The sequence below is a fragment of the Kogia breviceps genome, chromosome 9, assembly GCF_026419965.1.
Source record: "Kogia breviceps isolate mKogBre1 chromosome 9, mKogBre1 haplotype 1, whole genome shotgun sequence".
Taxonomy (NCBI): domain Eukaryota; kingdom Metazoa; phylum Chordata; class Mammalia; order Artiodactyla; family Physeteridae; genus Kogia; species Kogia breviceps.
In genome coordinates this window covers 45,399,095-45,423,123 of record NC_081318.1, presented here as the reverse complement: position 1 = coordinate 45,423,123, position 24,029 = coordinate 45,399,095, and the positions used below count along the sequence as shown (strand labels likewise).

Below are 24,029 nucleotides of genomic sequence, written 5' to 3'. Positions count from 1 at the left end.
TTTAAATAACATTATGCCACCTCTCATGTAATGCAGGTAACTTATAATGGGGTATTCCCACTTCCTCTCTCCCATCCTTGTGATATTATATTTTATTTCACTTATTCATATACTTTAATCATACAATACATTGCTACTACTATTACTGCAAGCAGTTATAGTTTACATAAATTAAGAATAGGAAAAATAAAAAATTTTATTTTACATATATATATTCTTTCTTCAATGTTTCTCCTTTCTTTTGTAGATCTAAATTTCTGACCTGTTTCATATTCCTTCTACCTGAAGAAAAAATTTTAACATATCTTGTAGGGTAGTCCAGCTAGTGATTCTCCTAATTTTTGTGTTTCTGAGAAAACATTTATTTCTTCTTCACATTTGAAGGATAATTTCATTGGTTATAAAAATTCTAATTTGATGGGAGGTTTTCATTCAGTATTTGAAATATTTTACCTCACTCTTTTCTTGCTTTTATGGCTGGTGAGAAGTCCAGTGTAATTCTTATCCTTGTTTCTTTATAAATACATCTCCCCAAGCCCCCCAGCTTCTTGCAAACTTTTCTCTTTGTTTTTGGTTTTCTATAATTTGAAAATAATATGCCTAGTTATGGTTTTCTAGTATTTATCCTACTTAGTGCTTTCTAAATGTCCTAAATCTGTGGAGTCTGTCATTATTTCATTTGATTTTCAGTTTGGGAAGTTTCTACTGACCTATTTTTAAGATCACTGATTCTTTTCATGGCTGTGTGAGTCTCCTGATGAGTACATCAAATGTATTCTTCATTTTTGTTATAGCATTTTTGATTTCTAGACTTTCCTTTAGATTTTTTCTTACAGTTTCCATCTCTCTGCTTATATTACCCATCTTTCTTTGTATGCTATATACTTTTTCCATTAGACCCTTAACATATTAATCATAGTTATTTTACATTTCTTATCTGATAGTTCCAACATCTGTATCATGGTTGATTTTGGTTCTGATAATTGTTTTACCTCTTTAGACTGTGTTTTTTCTTCCCTTGTAATTTTTTGTTGAAAGTAATACATGTTGTATCAGGTAATAAGAACTGAAGTAAATAGCCTTTAGTGTAAGAATTTATGTTATTTGACCAGAGATTGGGCTGTATTTTATGTTAGCTGTGGCTATAGATGCCAGAGGCTTTCAAATTCCTCTAGAGTAGTGTTTTTTTGTCTCCCATCTTGACTTTGATTTTCCCCAAGTACTCCTCAGAGAGAGAAAGAGAGGAGAGGGAGAAAGAGAGAGAGAGATTGTAAATTTTTAAGTTGTAATCCACTATGATTATATCAGAACTCTGTTGGTATGTTAGTAGAATGTGGGGGAGAGGATGCATTCTGCAATCTTCTGATTAGATCTCAGTGTTTTAGTGGGTCTCTGTGTTGGGGCTGAGACTTTCACAAGTGTTTCTCCAATAGTATAGCTTCTTCCTTCCTGCCCCTATTGCCATACCTGGCAGCAGCATTCCCAATCTATTTCCTTGAAGCCCTGACCCCTATTGACTATGGTTTTTCTTAGGTGAGACAAGAAATCTAAAGTGGTCTAGAGTAGGAGGAATGCTTTTCCACAACTGGGGTGAGGTTCTGGCAAAATATTTTCTCTTGGAGAACAGGCCTTTGTTATGGAGAAGGATCTGAGCATATTTCACAATGATTACTCTTCCCCTACTGCTCCCAGAGCCATGAGAGTCTCTTTTTTGCATCCTCATTGTGAGGACATGTTGGGTTTCCTGAAGGTAAAGTTCACAAAAATGCGAGAGATTCTCTTGGACTGCATCCTTTAGAGATCTTAGGTGCTGTCCAACTGTGCCATATTCACTGTGTTCATGGTGTGGAATAGTAGGTTTTTTTACTTACTAACTCTATGAGGTTTGTTGATGTAAATGGTAGTTGTAAGGGTGTTGGTTCTTCTTGAACCACTGAGTAGCCTTTTGGATTAAAATGGCTTGGAGCTATTAGCCTAGGCAATACTGAGTATGTTCTAGGTTAGGAGATCCACGAAGGGAATATGACAATGGACAGTGTAGGAAGTACATGTTAGTAGTATATCAACTATTCAGTTATGCTGAAATTGTTGAGTACCCAAGAGAGTGTAGAGGCAACATGAGTCCACTCACTCTTTTCAATGAGATATCCCTGGGTATTTGGTACTCTCCCTTCCAACCAAACATTGTGGGGCTTTGTAGAGAAAGGGGCAAAATCACTGCCCACTTCCTCTATTACTGTCAAGTAATCCCGTTCAGTTTATCGGACATTTACTGAGAAGTTTTTTATTTCCTATGAGCAAGATAACTGGGAATAGTGTCCAGCTGCCTGGTATGTTCTAGAAAACTTCAAGTATACTATTAGTTTGCATTCCCCAAATACATTAGTTTGCATTTTGAGAGCATTTTATGCCTCAGTTAGAGCAATGAGCAATGCACAGCATATGCTACTGTTTTGAGTCATGGCTAGTGGTCCCATTTTAGGATTAAAGACTAGAGAGCTGCCTCCTTTTGTTACTTTTCTATATGGTCAGATTTAATATATTCATTGTTAAAAAGCAATTTCAGTTCTTTACTGACTTTCATCTACTCTGTAGAGTGGGTAATCTAAGTCATTAGAATATATATTTTTCCCCGTGGGGATCAGTAAAGAGAGGTAGTAAAGAAAGTTTTTTTGTTGCCAGTAATAATGCAACCCATAAACTTTAAAAATATATCTTGAATTGCTATTTTTCTTAAAAAACTTCATTCACCTATTCTCTGTTATCTTAGGCTATTTTACATATTATAATTTTTGTTTATGTCTCTATCTCCATCCTAAAAAAGAGCCCTTAATTCAAGGAGAATGTCTCATTTTTATATCTGTAGTACCTAGAAAATGCCAGCCCAGAGATCCTGCTCAATAAATACTCACTGAGATGAAATTAAAATGAGTAAGATTCTAGTTAAATTTGAAATTGGGCCTAGATTTCATTACTGAGCTCTAGACCTATATATCCAAACTCTCTGCATAATTATTATTATTATAGTCATCATTATACATACAATCTCAAAGCATCCAATGATGATTGTATTAAGTTTACAGGCCATTTTTGTGCATTATTGCCATGAACCCTAAATATTTCTGTGACAGGAGCATCTGTAAAATAAGTATCTACATTTTACTGATGAGAATACTCAGATTTAAAAATTGAGACCTGCCCATTGTCTCACAGGTCGTAAACATTGGAGCCAGAGCTGAAACTAAGCACCTGTGGCTCTAAGTCCTAAGCAATTTATGTCTTTCCTTTGTCTAATACAGAGTTTTTTTCAATCTCAATGCTCTTGAGATTTGGGACTGAAAAGTTCTTTGTGGTGGGGGGAGTGCTCTGTGTATTATAGCATGCTTAACACTATCCTTGGCCTCTACCCATAAGACACTAGTAGTATCATCCATCCCACTGTGACAGCCAAAAACGTCTTCAGACATTGGCAAAGGTCCCCTTGGGGGCAAAATAAATTCCATTTAAGAATCAGTGGTCTAAGAGCAGGCACAATGTGGTAAGTGCTCCGTGACAAGCATAAGCAAAATGAGAGTAAAATAGGGGAGTCCCATTCCCGGTGGAGGCAGCATTTGATTTGGATCTTTACTGTAGAAAGATTAAATTGACCTAGCAGGACTTATTGTGATAAGAATGAATGCCCAAATATTTATTGAGCACACACGATATGACAAATCTAACTCAAAGGGGTAAAAAACAGTAATAAGCATCATTAAAGTTCTTACTAAAGTGAAACACCATCTTAATGTCCATTTACTGGACATTAAGAGCTATTTGGAAAACACTTCAATTGATCTTACTAAAGAATGTGGGTCTGATGAGATTCTAGGGAGGCTGAAGGTCTGTCTCCCTCCCCTAGGCTCTGCCTCTGATCATTAAAAACCACCACCACCATCATCATTCACATGTTCTCTGTAAGTGAAGTTTTCACAGGGTAAAAGTGAGAAGAGTAAAAGTGGGAACAGTCCCAATTAGCTGGAAATGTACTAGAAACCACAAGCTCCATGTATAGCTCAACAATCAATACACCTTTTAAATGCTTAATAATAGAAGGTGAGTATTTCTGTGTGTAGAAGAACAATGTCAAGAAGCAAAACTGGCCAATCAGGAGAAAGGATGCACTAACCAGAAACAATGATTCTGAAATTCTTCCGTTGGGACACGCTACATCAGAGTTGCTTTGGAGAACTTATCAATAACAATGCATATTTTCTCATCCCACCCCAGACCTACTGACTAAAATCTCTAGCACTAGGGACTTCCATGCACATTTAGGTTTGAGAAAACTTTGAATCAAAAGTTTCAACTGTCTGTTGTGTCTCCTTCTGATAGTTTGAACCCATTAGACATTTCAGCAATACAATTGACTCTATTCTAGATTCATCAAGATGCCTGATGATTGTAACTTGTCTTCTCATGTAGATCAAAGGTTTCAGTTCTCCAGAACTTACAAGCCCGCTTCTGATTTTGGCACTCTTAATTCTTCCCTTCATCTTGATCTGCATCTTGGTCTAGGACCTACTCTCACTCCACAGTCCTTCCTGTAGTGAACTCACCTGTCACCTTGGCTTCAATTAGAAGCTATTTTGTTACTGGACATGCATGTAAACCGAGACTTCATTACTGAACACTAGACTCATGTATCCAAACTGCATACTGATACTTCCCCTTGGTGTTTCCATGGGAACCCCAAACTCTATATTTTCAAACAAAACACACTAGATCCCTTTATAAACCTATACTTGAGAAAAATCTTTGACCACTGTCTTTCCCCACAGAGTGGATCAGTTAATAAGACCTGCTAATTTTTTCTCACACATGGTTCTAAAGTAACTCATGTGTTTAACCGTGGGACTATGGCTGCAGTCACTATTGCATCTCACCTGGTCCCCAGCCTCCTGTCTTTAGTCATGATCCTTCCACTCATTGAGTTCTCCAATTAAAGCAAGAGGATCTTTTTTAGCATATAAATCTCATGATGTCACTTCTCACTACCCTCAGAATAAAGTTCAAATCTCTTAATGGAATGCAAAGCCTTTATGATCTGCTTACTCCTTTTCTTACCAGCTATATCACTTGACATTGACTCTTCATATATTATGCAGTAGCCATACTTAGACTCTTGCAATTCTTCAAGTGCACCATTCTCTCTCTGGCCCCCAGACCTTTGCACATGCTGTTCCCTCTGCCTGGATTGCCCTCCTTCTCCCCACCCCATGCAGAGGATAGGAGCTTACGTTTACTTACTGGCATTCTTAAGAAGGCTACCCCAGACAAATGGAACTACAAGTAAACTCAGTTAATTGGAAAGACATTAAACTTGTGCCTCTTCTTTTAACCTGTTTTCCCAGGATGATCCATTAATGGTAGAAGCATTAGGAGAGGGATTCCTGAGACCTTAATTCCAGGGCCTAATATACCAAAAATTCATTTTGTGATATTCTCAAATCAATTAGCTTTTCTGAGTCTCACTTTTCTTATCCCTGCCATTGTATTACAGAAATTCCAAAGAGATCGAGGTTATGAGAATGATACACTTATTGAAAATATGGAAAATACATGGGTTCACTTTTCCAGTCTCAATTTTGCCCTACCCTCATCTCCCTACTAATTGGAGCACCCCCTTTAGCTTATTTCCCTCCTTCTTCACCTCCTTGACTAAGTTCTGTTCTCCCTTAGGATCAAGTTTAGACTCCATATTTTCCAGGATGCTTTTTCCAAACCCTCAAACCTGGGCTGAGGACTCTAACTATGAGATTCCACAGAACCCTCTCCTTTATCCCCCAAAACTTAGCAACTCTATTGTCACTTTGATTTACTTCATTACCTCTCCCTTAGATAGTGAGCTAATTCAACTTTAAGTATTTCTTTATTACTAAGGAAGAAATTATTCTGCATGTTAGGGAACAGAACTAGAAGGAAGGTGTTTTATTTGGAAGACTGTTCATAGAATAACAATGTATTGGCTATCAATTTCCCTTGTTTCACAGACTTTGATACAATATGATATCTTTAATTTTCATGCAGAGAGCTTTTTCAAAATGCACACATTTTTTTTCCAAATTAACTATGTCTCTGAAGAGGAATTGATTTTCCCAAGACCATTCTAGTAGGAACTGGGTTAAGATAGGGTCCTATTCTCCTAATTTCTAATGCAAATTTCAATGCATCGTGTACTTCAACTTCCCAATAAATGATCTACATAAATAATACATATATAACTAATAGGCAACTAAAATATGGCTAGTTGAAGATTTCTTTGTGGGTGCAATTGAATGTCTATTTGTATTTTAAAAATCACTTTTATTAAAATGAAAACTGTTAAAATATGGACTCCATTTTCCAAGTGTAGTTCTGCACATGATACTTCAGTTAAAGTATGCTTTGCCAGTTAGCCTTTGTCCAAGACAAAAGTTCTGCTCTTCCTAAGTCTGAGTGGGTTGTGGATGCCACAGGAGGAAAAGGTGGCTGTGGTGTTATCTCAGGCCTCGAGAGACTCCTGGGCTTCTGAGAGTAAGGGTCTTAGAACCTGGTGGTGAAGAGGTGAGAGAAGCCTAAAAGACAAGAGTTTCTCCCAGGATAGGTTTCAGGCCAGTTTATAGGGCTATTAGGATTCTACCCACTAATATTAAGAGCTCTGCAGAGGAACCTCACTAGCTGTCATAGAGGGAGAGGGAAGATTTGATGAGGCCCTTTCCACTCATTCCTCTTGAAGACAACCTCAGCACTCTCCTTTTATATATTGGGGTTCCTGTTTGTTTGAAGTTAAATATAAGTTGAAATGCACACGGTCTTTTCCATCATTTCAAACTCTGCTAATGCAGCTTTTCAAAATGAAGACTATTTGTTGGCATGCATGACTCAGGATAGAATAATTTTCAGGGAGTGCTTTAGCATTATGTCTTTCACAAGAATGCACGCTGAATGTGACTGTGAAATTTAATTTTTTAAAATGAGGCCAATAATGTGCTTATTTACCTTTCTAAAATGAAATTGTCTGATCTTTCAACTAAAATACTTCATAGATACTGAAATTCCAAGGAGGATAAGACTGACTGTTAGCCCTTACAGTTTGGTCCTCTTCTTTATGGGTTTGGGAGTATGTGTGTATATTTATGTTCTGTTTGTTCTGAACTTTCCAATAGAAGTTCCTGTGAATTGAACCTCTCCACCTGGAATATCAAGTTCCACTGTCCTCATTTCCAGTGATGGTTTGCAATGCAAATCATCAGGTTGGTAACACACAGTACCATAACCATGCTAACCAAATGAAGACAAGTTTGCTTTACTTCCTCAGTGAAGTGCTTTCCAGTCTTGCATTCAGACCTGATGCTACTGCCCACAGGTCAGAGGGCATTAAAGGGACAGCAAGAGGATTCATAGAAATAAAAACACAACTGGAACCATTGTATCCATTCTCCACGCATTCCTCTGAGTCCAGTACTTCTTACTAATAACTTCTGCTATTTCTAACTAGTACTTTCTTGCTGCTTCTTTCCTTAAAAGGGAGGATAAAGGGAATCACTACATATCTTTATCTCCAACTTGACCACGGATCTTTGCAAGCAGACTGTCCTGGCTTTCAATGACTAACTTTTAAATAGGCGCAAATAAAAACCTAGGTCACAGTTCTGTCACAAAGGCTTTTTAATGTTAGCAGCTCTGATGCTCAAGGAGACAGGAAAGAATCCAAGACCACTACAAACACTTTTTGAGAACAGCTACAGCAGACTAACTACAAAGGCCACTTCTCTGCTGAGATTCCTTTCTTCTGGTAGAGTAACTTTTATCATTTGTTTGTTTGTTTGTTGTGGGGGAGGGGATATTTGTTCTCTGTTCTCATTTTCTCGCAGTTGGAATGAAAGGGCAGCTGTGGCATGTTCTGAAACTTTTTTTTACCTGCAGCTGTGTGACGGAGTGATTCCTAGGAAGAGAGACTATTAGCAATAAGGTAAGAAATCTAATTGTCATGCGTTCTGGCCTGGATGATTTCAGCATCCCTGTGACTGCCTGGGTGGCTGCCATTAACACAGAAAGGTCTAAAACACAGGGGATGGGAATGCTCTAGGCTCAAAATGGTTAGCTTATTTCTTCTATGTTGTGAATATTATTTCAAGCAATGTTTCTAAGATGCAGAAATTATATTTCCTTCCTTTTGTATCTTGGATCATTTGTGTCACTTTTCCCTTACTATCTGAAGGAAGTCTAATTTATTAAGATGAAGTAAAAGAGTTACACGCTTTGGCTTTTAACTAATCAGTTAATTCACTAAACATGAAAACTGAGCTTGATGTGCTCAGGCCATGTGGGCTTTCTCGTACAGGTGGAAGCTGCTGTAGATGTGAAAACTTCTTTTGCAAGAGTATAGAAAGTTGATTCAAGGATAGGCTTGCCAGATAAATACAAGACACCCAGTTACATTTGAATTTTAAATAGACAGCAAAATTTTTTGGTATGAATAGGTCCCAAATAATGTATGACCCATACTTATGCTAAACTATTTATTTTTTACCTGAAATTTAAATGTAACAGAACACCTGTATTTTTTTAGTTGAGAAGCCAGGCAATTTGATTCAGGGATGAAAATTGAAGAATTGTAAGGAAAAAAAAAAAAGAGTATGCATTTTTCTCACTATAAACCTTTCACTGTAAAGTTCCGTCAAAAGATCACCTAATTATCAGTCTTATTATAATATGTTAGGAAATGATTTAATAGTGGGACTCAAACCTTAAAAGGAAGAAGCAAGCAATAGTCAAAAATAATCATAATGAGTCAGTTATTCTCACGCTAATGAATTTCTATCTGAAAATCTAATATGGTAACTCATTCTCCTTTTAGTTTTCCTTTTCTTAAATAATAATAAGACATTACATTTACATTTTTTAGTCATTCATAGATTTTCTATTTTTGAATTGCCTGATCATCACACTGCTTCTACTTCCATGCATGTTTTTCTTTTTGATTTGTAATTGCATGTCATACATTAAGGATATGAAAACTTTTAATGTCACATATACTGCAAATATTTTTACATTTTTTTAAACATTTTGACATGTTTACTATTTTTGCCACAGTAAATTTAAAAATTTTATCTGGTTAAATCCATCATGATTTCCCTTCATTGCCTTTGGTGTCATTTCTCTCTAGGCTTTTACCACCTCAAGATTAGAAAAAGTATTCACAATATTTTATTCTAGGACTATTTGTATTTCATTTTTTCACATTAAATCATTAACACTATTGAAATTTGTTTTGATGAATTGTTTAGGACTCTTTTTCTTTTGTTTTTTAATTAATACTTAATTTAGAAATAAAGCTGTGACGATGTGAGAGAGTGGCAGGGACATATACACACACTACCAAATGTAAATTAGATAGCTAGTGGGAAGCAGCCGCATAGCACAGGGAGTTCACCTCTGTGCTTTGTGACCACCTAGAGGGGTGGGATAGGGAGGGTGGGAGGGAGGGTGATGCAAGAGGGAAGAGATATGGGAACATATGTATATGTATAACTGATTCACTTTGTTGTAAAGGAGAAACTAACACACCATTGTAAAACAGTTATACTCAAATAAAGATGTTAAAAAATAAATAAAATAGGAAAAAAAAAAGAAAGAAATAATTGTAGATTCACATACTGTTGGTTGTAAGAAATAGTGCAAATTCTTCCTGCCTTAATGCAGGAATCTTTTTAACAATGCATACATAACTTATTTCTGCATATGCAGATTTTATCTGGGAAGAGTTTGTCTTCCCAACACAGTCAGTGGGTACGAAGCTGTAATATCATGACAGTTTCTTAAGATCATTTATAAGGAATAAGATCTATTCCCTTTGCTACATTCCCTGAGATTTTATGGTTATGATCACAGTGGGAAAGGAACAATGATGACATCTCTGATACCAAAGGAGTAAAGAATACTGCTAGAATTTACCTCTGTAAGAAGTCTAGGAGGAAAGCGTGTTTAGGAACAGGAGTTGGCTTCAATCTTGATCTCTTCTCTTCACTATCAGCTATTTCTTTGTGAACACTTTCTCATTTATATAATTAAGATCTTTACCATTGTGTTAGTTTCCTATTGAACTGAAATATGATGCAGTTTTTATTGTGTAACAGTATACTTTTAAACTTGAGATGTATGCACCTGAAGATCTTAAAGCAAATTGCTGGACCAATCATTTGCAAAGGTTATTAGCAAAGGTAGATGGAAGGAAAGTGTGATAGAGCCCAACTATATGGCTGATTCACTTTGTTGTACAACAGAAACTAACACGGTATTGTGAAGCAATTATACTCCAATAAAGATCTATTAAAAAAATTTTTTTAGTAAATAAAAGATTTTTTTAAAAGAGAGAGAAATAAACATCTGCATTGGTCAGCTTTCTCCAGAGAAATGAAACAGAACATAGATACATAGATACGTAGATAGATACAGACATAGATATATGCAAAGAAAGAAATATCTCTACCTACCTATCTATGTGTCTGTCTATCTATCTATCGAGAGATTTATTATAAGGAATTGCCTCACACAATAACGGAACTTGAGAAGTTCCATGATATGTCGTCTGCCAGCTGGAGACCCAGGAAAGCTGGTGGTGAGGTTCCCATCTGAGTCCGAAACTTGAGAACCAAGAGCGTCAATAGTATAAATCCCACTTCCCAAGCAGGAGGAGACTCGTGTCCCAACTCAATCAATCAGGCAGAGAAAAAGAATTTTCCCTTCACCTTTTTCTTCTATTCAGGCCCTCAAAAGATTGAATGATACTCATCCACAGTGGGGAGAACAATCTGCATTACTCAATCTACTGAGTCAAATGCTAATCTCTTCTGGAAACACCCTCACAGACACACCCAGAAATAATAATTAGCCAGCTATTTGGGCACCCTGTGGCCCAGTGAAGTGAACACATAAAATTAATCATCACACCATCAGATAAGATGACACAAGATTTCAGTAAGTTAACACTGAAGAACATCTGTTTAATTGTTGCAAAATCACCGGTTAATAGCCCTTTGGTAAAATTTATGCTATCATTGCTTACATGTATTATGAACCCCTTGTCTAGAATGCTTGCCTAGCCATTATCCCATCTTCAGGAGCCAGAATGAATACTTTTGCTTCCAAGAAACCTTTCCTTATGCCCCTAAAAGAACCTTTTCCTCTTTTAATTTTTGAGAACAGTTGTATTGTACTTCTTTTAAAATGCATATTCTGCTTCACAATATGTAGTTAATAAATGCTATTTCTTATACTGTAAGCTCCTCAAAGTTTCTTTGTACACAATAGATGGTAAAATATTGAACTGAATTGAATTAGTAGATATCACTATTGAATTTATTTAACTTATAGTTCATTTATACCATGTGCTTTTATGAGCAACTACAGGTGTACAGTACCTTGCCTAAAATGATGAAAACTACAAAGATGAGTAACTCACAATTCCCACAATTTTGAACAAAGACAGAGTCCAGGGTCAGAAGTAATTATACATTCATTAAGCAGTTATTGCTAATCACCTATTATTATCCATGTCCTAGACTAAGTATCATGCATACAAAAATGAGTAAGTCATGGTCCTTGTCCCCAGCAAGTCCATTTAGATGAGTGAGAAGTGTAAATAAACTACTTAACTTGAGTGTGAAGCATGCTACAATAAGGGGTCATACAGTTTGCTGTGAGTTCCAGAAGCAGGCTGGGGTGGGAGTGAAGAGTGATAAGGAGAAAAAGTTCTACAGAATAAGTTCTGTTTGAACTCAATGAGATGGTATCCGGTAAGGAGAAGGGGCAGCACTATAGAAGGATCTGTACCCAGTGGGATCAGAGAGGAAGGCACATTTGGGAACAAGTAGTTCTGTGTATCCAGAATATGATGTACATGAAGGAACCTAGGCTGCAATGATGTTGAAATGGGAGACCAGAAGTAGTGCATAGATGCCCCCACATCCTTTCATCCTCCCTCCCTAGCATGAAGCAAAGCAAATGTTTAGAAGACAAGAGTAGAAATGATGACAAAGGAGAGGATCATTGAGAAATAAAAATCTCTTTAAAGCTGGAAAGGGATTGGAACAGAGCTAGCAGTAGATGGATCATTCGATCCAACTTTACCAGCCTCAGAGTCATTTCAAGTTTCCAGGAAGCTGTATATAAGGTTCTTGAAATAATAATCTTTTGCTTATTTTCCCCAGCAAAAGAGGAAAACTCCAAGTCCAAGAGAACTGACTTTGGGTTCCAACTTGGGCACAACTGCCTTGTCTTTAGATCCAGCTTGCTCCTAAATGGCAGGAGTGAACACCCTTCACATATTTCCTGGTGGGAGGAAACCACCCACAGAACAAGTCATCACAGACTGCTTGTTCCTCCCAGCAGAGTGATAACAGAACACTCTATTCCCAGGCTCTGCCTCTACTTCACTGAATCATTTGGGAACATTTACAAGTATTTGTGGGACTTTGATACTTGGATAGGTAGGAAGAGCAGAAGGGCATTCCTGGCTTGGGTTTGTTGCTTGAGTTTTTGAGTGGTCTTCCAAACTTGTGAGTAATAGGAACAATGTTTTATTCTTCTCACTTTTATAGTTTTGATGAATATAGCTTTAAAATATTTTTTAAATATGAGCTCCATTGGTCAAAAATTAAACAGTCTGTGTGGAGGCTAGAAATTGAATAATCAACTTATGGAATTATCTCATCTCATCCAATTCTCTCATATCATGCAAGAAGAAATTACATCCCAAGACAACTTGAAACTACATGCCCAATGTCATATACCAATTAACTATTTGTTGATTAATTTCTCTGGTGATGAATTAATATCTTTCATCTGCTTGTTAGCTGTTGGAAGGCTCATAAGGGAAGAGTAGAAAAAGGTATCTACTCAGATAGTTTTGGTCAAAATGGCAGAAGTGGGCATCAAGTGATGACAGAAAATTCTGCTTCAAAATGGTGATGTTATATATATATATATATATATATATATATATATATATATATATATATATATATGCGTGTGTGTGTGTATATATGAATATATATATAAAATCTTAACCATTTTAAAATTCAGATCCACAATGCACTATTCCCTGATTCTGTATACCTATTCCTGGCAAGTTTCACCTTCTGATAAGTTGTTTAACTGCTAAATACCAAACCATTCTTAATGATTTCATAACCAGATTTTCTTTGATATTCTCAATCCCTTGTTGGCATTCATTCATTCATTCAACAAACATACATTATCTTTTCCACATAATTATGATATGAGAGCTAAGATCTCTGTCCTGAAGAACAGGGATGGTTAAGCAGAGTTGTTAAACAGACATTAAGCAGACTTATAAAACAATGTAAAAATACTTTAATAGTGATTTACACTGAACTATGGAATTAGAGAGTAGCAGTTAAAGCCGCACTCATGTAGGGAGAGCATGTAGATAGAGAGGATAAGAGAGGGCTGAGGACTGTGGTATAGACCATTCAAAATTTAGAGGGTGGAAAGGAGAAAACCAGAAAAAGAGCTTGAAAAAAAAAAAGCTTTGAGTAAGATAGAAGGAAACCTGGGAAATTGTGGTATTCAAAAACAAATGAAAAGATTGTTTCCATTAAGAGGAAGGGGTCAGCTATATCAAACGCTGCTGAAAATTCTAAAATGTTAAGAACTGATAGTTGACCATTATTATGCTGATTTGAGTGGGTTATAAAGAGAATGGGAGGTGTGGATGGGAATCTTTGCTATGATCCACATGAAACTACAAGTTCTGATTCACCTCAGGTTGATACCAGTGAAGGTGGTTGGTCTGAGATATATTGCAAGGGCTCTTTTGTCTGTCTGTCTGTCTGCCTCTCTCTCTCAATTTAATGTCTTGATGTGTGATGTGAAAGGAACAGAGGAATCAAGGAAGACTCACAAGTTCTTGGCCTGAGCAACTACTTGAATAGTGGTGCTATTTATTGAGATGGACACTGTAATAGATGCAGGTATGTGGGAGGGTCATGTAGAAGTCAAGGAAAGAACGAAGAATTCAGTGCAGTACATATTAAGTTAAAGATGTCTACAAGTATCTAAGTGGAGATGTCACATAACTGGGAATACCCCATTCTGAGTCTCAGGGACCTTATTCTGAAGCTATGGACCAGATTTGGAAATGTGAATTTGGGAATCACCATCAGTCGAATAGCAAAGTAGAGTAGGAGTTGGAGAGAGATTGAAAGGGTCAATGGAGGATTATTTTAAGATGGGAAACATTATACCATGTTGTAAGCTGAAGGGAATGACCCGATAATTGTGCCCAGGCAAAGATGTGAGCAGAATAGTGGTGACAGGGGTTGCTTGAAATTGGGATTTAAAAGGATGTTCATTTACAATGTTGAAGTATGAGAATCAAGTAGAGTGAAGGATTGTTGAGAGTAGGCAGATTTTTTTTTTAATTGGAGTATAGTCGATTTACAATATTGTTAGTTTCAGGTGTACTGCAAAGTGATTCAGTTATACATGCATATATATATAATATATATGTATATTTTTCAGATTCTTTTCCCTTATAGGTTATTACAAAATAGTGAGTATCGTTCCCTATGCTATACAGTAGGTCCTTATTGGTTATCTATTCTATATATAGTAGTGTATATGTTTAATACCAAACTCCTAATTTATCCCTCCCCTCCTTTCCCCTTTGGTAACCATAAGCTGGTTTTCTGTGTCTGTGGGTCGATTTCTGTTTTGCATATAAGTTTATTTTATTTTTTTTTTGGATTCCACATATAAGTGATATCATATGATATTTGTCTTTGTCTGGCTTACTTCACTTAGTATGATAATCTCTAGGTCCATCCACGTTGCTGCAAATGGCATTATTTCATTCCTTTTTATGGCTGAGTAGTATTCCATTGTATGTATATACACCACATCTTCTTTATCCATTCATCTGTCAATGAACATTGAGGTTGCTTCCATGTCTTGGCTATTGTAAATAGTGCTGCAGAGAACATTGGGGTGTTTTATCTTTTCAAGTTGTGGTTTTCTCCAGATATGAAAAGTGGACAGATTATTAAACTGAGTGCTCAGTTGTTGATAAGTCATCTAGATTGATAATGAAATCTTCCAGAAAGATGACAGAAATACCATCTTAAAAGTTTCAGTAAGTGGGGCAAATGTCCTAGATGTTGATGTCCTACATAGTCTGATAGCATGCTCTTCAAAGGACAGAGGAAACAAGATCTGAAAGCAGCAATGAAGAACATGAAGGAAATTTACACCATCTTCAAGACTATGTTCCTATTTCAATGGGCAAAAAAGGAAAAGCCACAACTTGAGACAGTGACAAAGGAAGCTGTGTCCAGGTTTCAATTAGAGAAAGAATTAAAGGGACATTCAGTGAAGAGCTTCAGATAAAGGGGATGTGGCAGGTTCCAATCCATGAAATCCAGAGGGCACAAGGCTTAGGAGAGTCCTGAAAGGGTGGGAGATTGGGCCAGATGAGGCAACATTCACTGCCATATGAGCATGGCTCTAGGGCATGATGGGATTAATCCTGTGGTCTCCTAGGGCAAGAAGTGTAAATCAGTTCTCTGTGAGTGTCAGCCTCTCAGTACTGATCTCTTAGTTTGTAAAGAGAGGTGAGTGGTACTGATATTCATGGTAATTATCTTTTTGAGAATATAAGGAGCTCTGGGGGCTCCCTTTTCAAATGTCTATGAATGGCATTACAGCTGGAAAAGGGACAGGTCTTCCTGGAGCTCATGGCTCTATGTAGATTTCTCTTAAATCCTGCTACTAGGGAAGGCATTACATATGGAAGATGGAGGGGAGAAAGGCAAGCCTGGATACTATGTGAGATCTTACAAAGGCTTGAACAAAGGCTGTGATAACAAGAATCCAGAGGGAGACATAGAGATCGTGAGATCCCTTTTGGACCCAGAATGCCTTGGAGCTGTTCTCTCATTATGAAGTTCTCTTCTTGACCACAGGGCTCATTCAGATGTGGTGGCCAAGTCCATAGTTAAGAGAATTTCCAAACTCTGATATGAACCTCTAACTAGTCTCAGGGAAATCTGCATTCTCATGGTCACAGAATTATTTTATTCTCATACTCCCCAAATATATCTACTTCTCAATTATCCAAACTAAGTAATCTCAAGATGACATGGGTTATCTACAAAATAAGTGTCAAATTTATCTCCTATGAGAAAAACTATTGCATTGGTTGTTGACTCATCTTCTTTACTTGACAGTTCTTGCCAGAACAATGACAAGAGGCAACATAAAGAAGAGAAGAAAAAAGAAAAAACAAAAACAAAAAACTGACCAATATGGGTATTGATTGTTCTATATACATTTTTCATTAAATTTTCCCAACAACCCTATGAAGTTACTATTTCATACTCATTACAGAGATGAGGAAACAGATTATCAGAGGAATTTGAAAATTTCCCCAAGGAGATGTCAGAAAAGCAGCAGAGGTGATTAAAACCTGGAGTTATCTGATCTGAAAACACTTGCTCTTTTAACCACATACCAACCAAGAATACTAGCTAAGCCAACTGCACGTTCCTTTCCCAAATAACCAAGCAAGCAACTAATAGTTAAAGATTATTTACTCTGGGTAAAATGCTGTGCTAGGATCTATGAGAAATACAGAAGTAAATAAAGCACAGTCTCTATTCCACAGTATGAACTACCAATTTGGGAAGACAACCTGTTTGCATAGAGGTGCAAAAAGTTAAATAATTCCAGAGGACAAAGATGTAATCATTATCACTGCTCTGAGTATCATGTATGGTTGAATTTGCTCGAGTGAAAGAAAATGTGATGTAATATTAATGTAACAAAGGCAATTTTTTCTCATTTTGACTATTTAAAAAATTTTGAAACTCTGATAACATTTTAGTACGTTACTTTTTGTCTCTTCAATACATTGGTTTTGGTCTTGTTTTGTTCTTGCAAAATTGAGTTCTTGATGCGTATATAGTTTCACATCCTCTTGTGTTTTTCAGTTAAACTAGATAGTATAAGAAATTTCCCATGTTAATGGCAGTTCTTCATACACATAACGATTAATGACATAGTAATCATAATACAAGGGAACTGAAGAGAGAGAAGGGCCTCTCAGGCACAGGAGACGACGCCATCCAGAATAAGGATTCATTTCGGGCCAAGTCAGAGTTGGCAAGACTTAGGTTCCAAGCGGTCCTGGGGAGGGGTTAACTAGAGGAGTCAGCAGAGGCCACATGCCATAACTTTTGCCCTGTCAGTCCACTGGACTATTTGGGCCTGCCACCTGATCTCTGTCCCTTTCCAAAGGATTCTCTGTGGGTCAAGCCAGTGGATGCCAAAGCAAGGTCATTCAAGCATCAGAGAATACATTTCCAGAAGCAGATTTGTTTACTAACTGGGAAGGTATCCACTATAACAGAGGGAACAAACGAGTTTTTCTTTACAAACCTGTCCCTGACCCTTGCTTTTAGCAAGGATTCCCACTTTCCTTGGCAAGCTTTTTCCTGCTCGAAAGCCAAGTACAACTGAGCAGGCAGGGCGCGTATCCTCACTGGCTGTGCAAGGCTGCTGGCTGAGGTCACACATGCCATTGTAGAATGGAAGTTTGGGGATATACAAATAAAGCAGCACCTTTATCTAAAATCTGGATGACTTTTACAGTGTTGTATTTGAGAAAGTGGTAGCTAGGTGAAAATTCAACATTATAGTCCAGAAGCAGCAATTTGAGGTCTGAACTGCTTGACAGCCCTTGCTCCCACTACAAAGCAAAATCTTTGTGCTAAACAGAAACTGACTTTCAGCTGAGGTCAGTGGAGGAGCAAGATTACTGGGGGAATCTTATTTTTTTGTAGTACATTATTCTTTCCTTCAAGCCCTGATCCTTTAGGGAGTCTGATATTTCATGAATGTTGTTGAGCATGATTTTGGAGGTTTCCTCCTTGTGAGATTTTGTACTGTCAGAGTTGATGCTTTTATTATAATTCACACATACAAGGCATTACCAAAGAGAACTTTTTTTCTACTCAAAAATTAAACAACTAAAAATTAAATGTAGTTTCTAAACTTTATTTTGCCACGTTATGAATTCAAGCATATGAAGTAATTCTGTAAATTTTAGAAATATAATCATCTCTGTATGATTTTTGTCTTATGTTATCATAGAAATTTTTATAAAAATTTATTTGCTCCCAGAAGATATTCCTAAAGTTAACTTTCTAAAGTTAGCTGGCTAAAAGACCTACCATTAGTATAGATATTAACTATCCACCCTTTGCCTTAAATTTTAATTAATTGGGATTTCTTAATAATTGCTTTTTTAAACATAAAATTAACAGTCATCACAATTAATTTTTGCAGTAATTTATTATTGCAACAGTAATTGTATATTTATACTTCAACTGAATGACAGAATTTTAATATATAAATCATATAGGAAGACCCTTATTGACAATTGCACCTGGAATGCTCATCTGTAATTAAATGAAAATATTCAAATGTTTATAATAAATCTGAACAACTTGACTTGTTAAAATGCTGATTAGAAATGATTGTCTACATGTCATGTGATCAGTGATTATGCATAAGTTTAGGGATGCAAGACATGCTGCTGAAGTAGGTATTTAACTATTCGATCATTTCTCTAAACTTGAAGAATAAACTAATGCAATTTCAAGTAGATGCCATGGAAGGAATTCAGTCACGGTTTAGTGGTTTTGAACTCTAGCTTTGCTACTTTAGTTTTGTACATATTTATTTAGCACCTACCATATGCTAAGAATTCAGTCAAATACTGACACATCAACTAGTAAGAAGGAGGCCTTTGTTCTCTATGTGCTGATAGTCTGGGATGTTTGCACAATTTACACAGCTTCTCTAAACTTCTGTCTCCTTTCTTACTCTGTGAGCCTCACAACTATATTAATAAATGTCAAATGAGATGATGGGGACAGCCTGTATTTCTTGTGCCATGTAAATACTGTACTTATTAATATCCCAATTGTCCCAACCATCTTACAGGGCAGATAGTGCAGCTTAATTGTCATGGGAACATGCTTAGAGTTCCGAGCCTGGGTTTGAATCCTGGCTGTTGTGTGGCTTTGGGTAAGCAATTTAACCCCACTGCTCTTAGATTTACTACAAAATTGTGACAATTAGATTACTTCCAGACTTCTCTGGTGGTGCAGTGGTTAAGAATCTGCCTGCCAATACAGGGGACACGGGTTTGAGCCCTGGTCCGGGAAGATCCCACATGCTGCAGAACAACTAAGCCCGTGCGCCACAACTACTGAGCCTGTGCTCTAGGGTCCGTGAGCCACAACTACTGAGCCCACGCGCCACAACTACTGAAGCCTGCACACCTAGAGCCTGTAGAGCTTCACAACAAGAGAAGCCACCACAATGAGAAGCCCATGCACCGCAATGAAGAGTAGCCCCTGCTCGCAGCAACTAGAGGAAGCCCGCGCACAGCAACAAAGACCCAATGCAGCCAAGAATAAATAAATAAATTCATTTAAAAAAGCAATTAGATTACTTCCTTCATTGACAATTAAATTAAATAACAGATTGTAGAATCTAGCACATAATAAGTATTCTGCTGAGGTTAACAGTTATTAAAATTCAGTGCAATTGATCCCCAATTAAAACTAAGGGAATGCAGAGAGGTTATAAAATTTATTCAAGGCCACACAATAAGTTACAGAGATGAGACTCCACCAAAGCCCTCACTTTTTACATTTTGGGTCTCCAAACATATTGTCATAGATGTAACTGTTGGATGAATTTGAAGGATACTTATTATGTTAATCAATGCTTTTAAACTTTCTCCTTGGCTGGGTAGGCCCTCCAGTCCAATTTCTTTGCTTACCATCCACATCCCAGACCACCAGATTGAATCCTCCAGAGTGTGGATGTGGCCTGGTGAAGGGTGAGACCACATTAGTCCTTGGTCTCCAGCTGCCTCTCCATTGAGAAAGAAACAGTTATCTCATTGAGACAGGGACCTTGCTTGGGTAGGTGAGCCAGGCTGCCAAAACTTGTAAAGCTGGGTCCACTCATTGAATTGTGAATCCTGTCGTCCTCTCCCTCTCACTGAGCCAAGCCCAAAAGCTGAGCTCTTTGTGTCTAATCTGTGTGTGTGTGTGTTTTTAATTCGCTTATTGAATTTCTCTCTTAAAGATGGCGGAGAAGTCTCAAGGAGACCAGGAAAAGAGCAGGAGAGATATCCTGAGGTCCACCAAGAGGACATGGGCTCCCCTGGATGAGCAGCTGCCCCCTGGCTCTCAGGAGGAGAGCCACAGTCTCACCACCCCCGTGCTGGGTGAGAACAGGCCCTCAGGGCTATTTGAATCCAACCTACTGTGAGTGGTGAGGGATATGGGGGTTTGGGGCTGGGGGCAAATGATTTTGGAACAAAGACTTGACTTTGAAGATACCAGTACTCCTGGCATGATACCAGAAACTTCTATGAAATGGGCACATCTGACTTCCCCTACAGACACCTAAAACACAGACCTTGGTGGAAACAGACCAACTAAGGAATGAACTCTGCTTCCTTTCCACTGCAAGATCCCCTCATCCTAAGTCCCCACGATCATAAAGCTATGTGGAGTCCATGCCAGAGACATGAAGCTTCTTGTAGGGCATCAAACATCTTATTGAAAGGCTTTTATTTGCTGGGTCTTGCACAAGGTGTTGATAATAATTTTAATTGTTTAAAGAGTAATAAGTAAGAAAACACTTCTTCCTTCACTATGATTTTTTGTTTGTTTGATTTTTTATGATGTAACTGTTTGATGGCTTTTCTTATTTACCCCCCACCAATTTATTCTATCCCTTCACAGTATCTCAGTTGAAGACTAAGCACCTCCCATGTCCACTTGGCCTTTTTGGTTCCCCAGACACCTTGTGAGGGGGTAATTTAGGTACCTCACTGCTTCGTAGGATAAAGTCAAAGAATAAGCCCAGAGTAACCTGTAACCAACCAGAATGGAAACAAATATTTACAGGAAAACTACTTTTATATCCTTTCCTTTTTGCCTGTTGATTATTTGTTCAGCCAGTGATTAAGATCCACCTTAAAAGACTGGGTGCCTTTTTAACACAGGGTGCCTTTGGCAATTCTGGGACTGTAGTGCAATTTGCCCCTGGAGTGAATGCAAATTTGGTTTCTAACCTGGCAGAGAATTCCTTGCAAATGAACATCACTGGCTAGCTGCCTTATGTAAATGTGATTCAGTAAGGAGAGGCTCCGTGTGATTTATATCCAACAAGAGAAAGGCAAAAGTCTCCTATGCTTTTTCACCCTTTGTATTCACACCAGGTAATTTAAAAATTATTCTGGGCTTCCCTGGTGGTGCAGTGGTTGAGAGTCCGCCTGCCGGTGCAGGAGACACGGGTTCGTGCCCCGGTCCGGGATCTTCCCACATGCCGTAGAGCAACTAGGCCCGTGAGCCATGGCCGCTGAGCCTGCGCGTCCGGAGCCTGTGCTCCACAACGGGAGAGGCCACGACAGTGAGAGGCCCGCGTACAAAAAAAAAAAAAAAAAATTATTCTAACATCTCTTGTTCTTTGGTGATTTATTTTTTTCCTTTTCACATTTTTTTCTTTCTCTTTTTTTTAAGTTAGTCTTTTGGCAAAAAGACTAACTTTACACTTCATTTTCAGGAAAAGCTGATTATGGAAAACCGGAAGTTTTACCTTGGGGAAAAAATGAATATGCTCATAGAAACATGTGACTAAATACTAGGAAACAGACCTATTGGGTGGTGGCTGAATAACGGGGTGGGATCACTTTAGCTGGTTATGCTTTGACTGACTGGTCTGTTTCTCATTAGTAGAAGGTTCCAAACAAGAAAATATTCAGCACTGGCTGGACTCTGGATTCTTGTAAGTGTTTCTTTATGCCCTTACACATCCTTCTTGCAAAGATCCATGAAAACATTATGGGTAATCCTTCTGGGACAGGTGCGACATGTAGGGATTTTCATTTTAACTGGGTGTTTGAAGGATTACTCTGTTATTGCAAAAGTTATATATTGGTTTAAAAGTACAAAATAGAATAATATTATTTCAGCCCCCAGCTGTTCATTGGTTTCCAAAAGTCCTCTTGTAATAAAGCCTAACTGCATAACTCTGTTTAATTAAGGAGAAATTTAGCATAATTTATTTACACACATTGTTTGACTCACAATACTTTTGTTTCTTTATAGTGTCTCTGTAAATGAAAACCATCAGCCAGTCATCAGCCACACTGGTAAGACCAGAGAACCCAGAAGCAGTTATGCTTTGTGGACCTGAGTAGGAGATGTATTAAAGTGTTTGTGTGAATAAATCTTTTAAAAATGAGAATTATCAGAGGTTCCTAGAAACGGAAAAACAATCTCAGAAACCATTCAGCTCAATCACTTTCTTTAATATTTAAGGCAAGCTCAGAAAGGATAGGTGTTATCCAGCAGCAGGTTGGGGGCTAGAAACAAGGACTCTTGCCATATCATTATTAGCTCAGACTGTAACAGAAAACTCGCTGGGTCTGTGAAGACATTTAGCAGTGATGTAATTATGGAAATGAAAATGAAATTGTTTAATTTTTCCTCACACTGTATTGTACTTATTTCTAAATCTAGTTTCTTTCTGTTCTTCAGTCTTAAAATTATATCCTCTCTTTCTAATGATGCATTTGTTCTCAAAAACAACAAATGACTGAATTCTATAGCAAACAGTACAAATATGTATTTCCGAGGCAGAAAATGTATCACACTTGTTACATTGAGATTTGATAAGAACATTACAAGAAGAAAAAGAAAGTTAACTACAGGTCTCACAGTTTACATCTTCATTAAATCAAATATGGTATTTCATAGAATGTAAGACTCCTCAATCATAAAATGCACCCACATTTTAAGTACCACTCCAATACGAAAATAAAACAACCATCCTTGTCATCCCTGTCAATTATAACTAGGCATTATAGTAGGCAACATTGACTACTAGACACATCCTGATTTCATAGATGTTAAAATGTGAAAACAGTGTGTTTTAAAAGTGATGTAATGCCATAAATAATGCGTGCAAAAAATGACATAAATAAGGAGTTTAATGATTAGAAGGAAAATTATTAGTCTAATTGCTACTTACTTGGATGGTTTTAATTATTTCACTTCCTTCACTGCCACTTAAATTAAGATTGACCATTGGCTACAAACCAGTTTCAATTTAGGAATTTTTACTTTAAAAATCTAGGTATATCGTTCAAATTTCCTCCTTTGCCAAGCTGCTTTATTTTTTTTAATATAAAAGTTCCATGATGCCAAAAATCTCTGAAGATATTTGCCAATAAATTGAATTTAAGCACCTTTGTTCCTGACAGTTTATTCTCATGAAAAGGCAGGAAGTTAAGAAATATAGCCAGCATTTCATCACCCTCTGATACTTCATCTTTCCCAGGTTATAGTAGGATGCCTGGCACCAGTTCTGGGGTTGTCAGTAACTATATTAAAAGCTTCACTTCCCAGAAATTAAGACAAATCATTGCCCTTCCTCCTTTGAATCAAGTCAATGAAGTAAAAGCGTGAGGTGAAGAGTTGGAGGAAAGAAGGGTAACAACATGACTCGGAGATGAGACATGCACAGTTTCTATTTGCCAGGTCCTTTGTCTTTAGCGAAGTTTTTAATAATAATGGCATAGCTTCTTACAAGTTTAATTGAGCCTTCACTTTTACAAGGCCCTTCCTCATCTATCATATTTTAAACTCAGTAATGTGTGTGGTAGCAAGACTGGTATTCATCTGTGTTTGCAGGTGGAGAATCTGGGTGGTCAAGTGCCACGATTTTTAGTTACAGCTGGTTGGAAGTGGGTGGAGGGACCTGTGGCTGGGCATTCTCTCTCAGTCCCTCTTTGTGATGGTTTTCCTGCAATGAGCTCAAGGCACCCTGAGTTTAGGGAAGCCAAGGACTGTACCAGGAAGTGGAAACTATAACAGTAGTAGCAGAAACTGGAGACC

At 37.5% G+C, this 24,029-nt stretch overlaps 1 protein-coding gene across 1 annotated transcript in view; it reads left to right on the top strand.

The window, feature by feature from the left end:
• Positions 1 to 24,029, top strand: part of ITPRID1 (ITPR interacting domain containing 1) — a 194,520-nt gene that overhangs the window by 49,562 nt on the left and 120,929 nt on the right. The window contains 3 exon segments of the mRNA XM_059073973.2: positions 20,206 to 20,347; positions 21,867 to 21,915; positions 22,239 to 22,282. Coding sequence (XP_058929956.2) covers positions 20,206 to 20,347; positions 21,867 to 21,915; positions 22,239 to 22,282 — 235 coding nt within the window.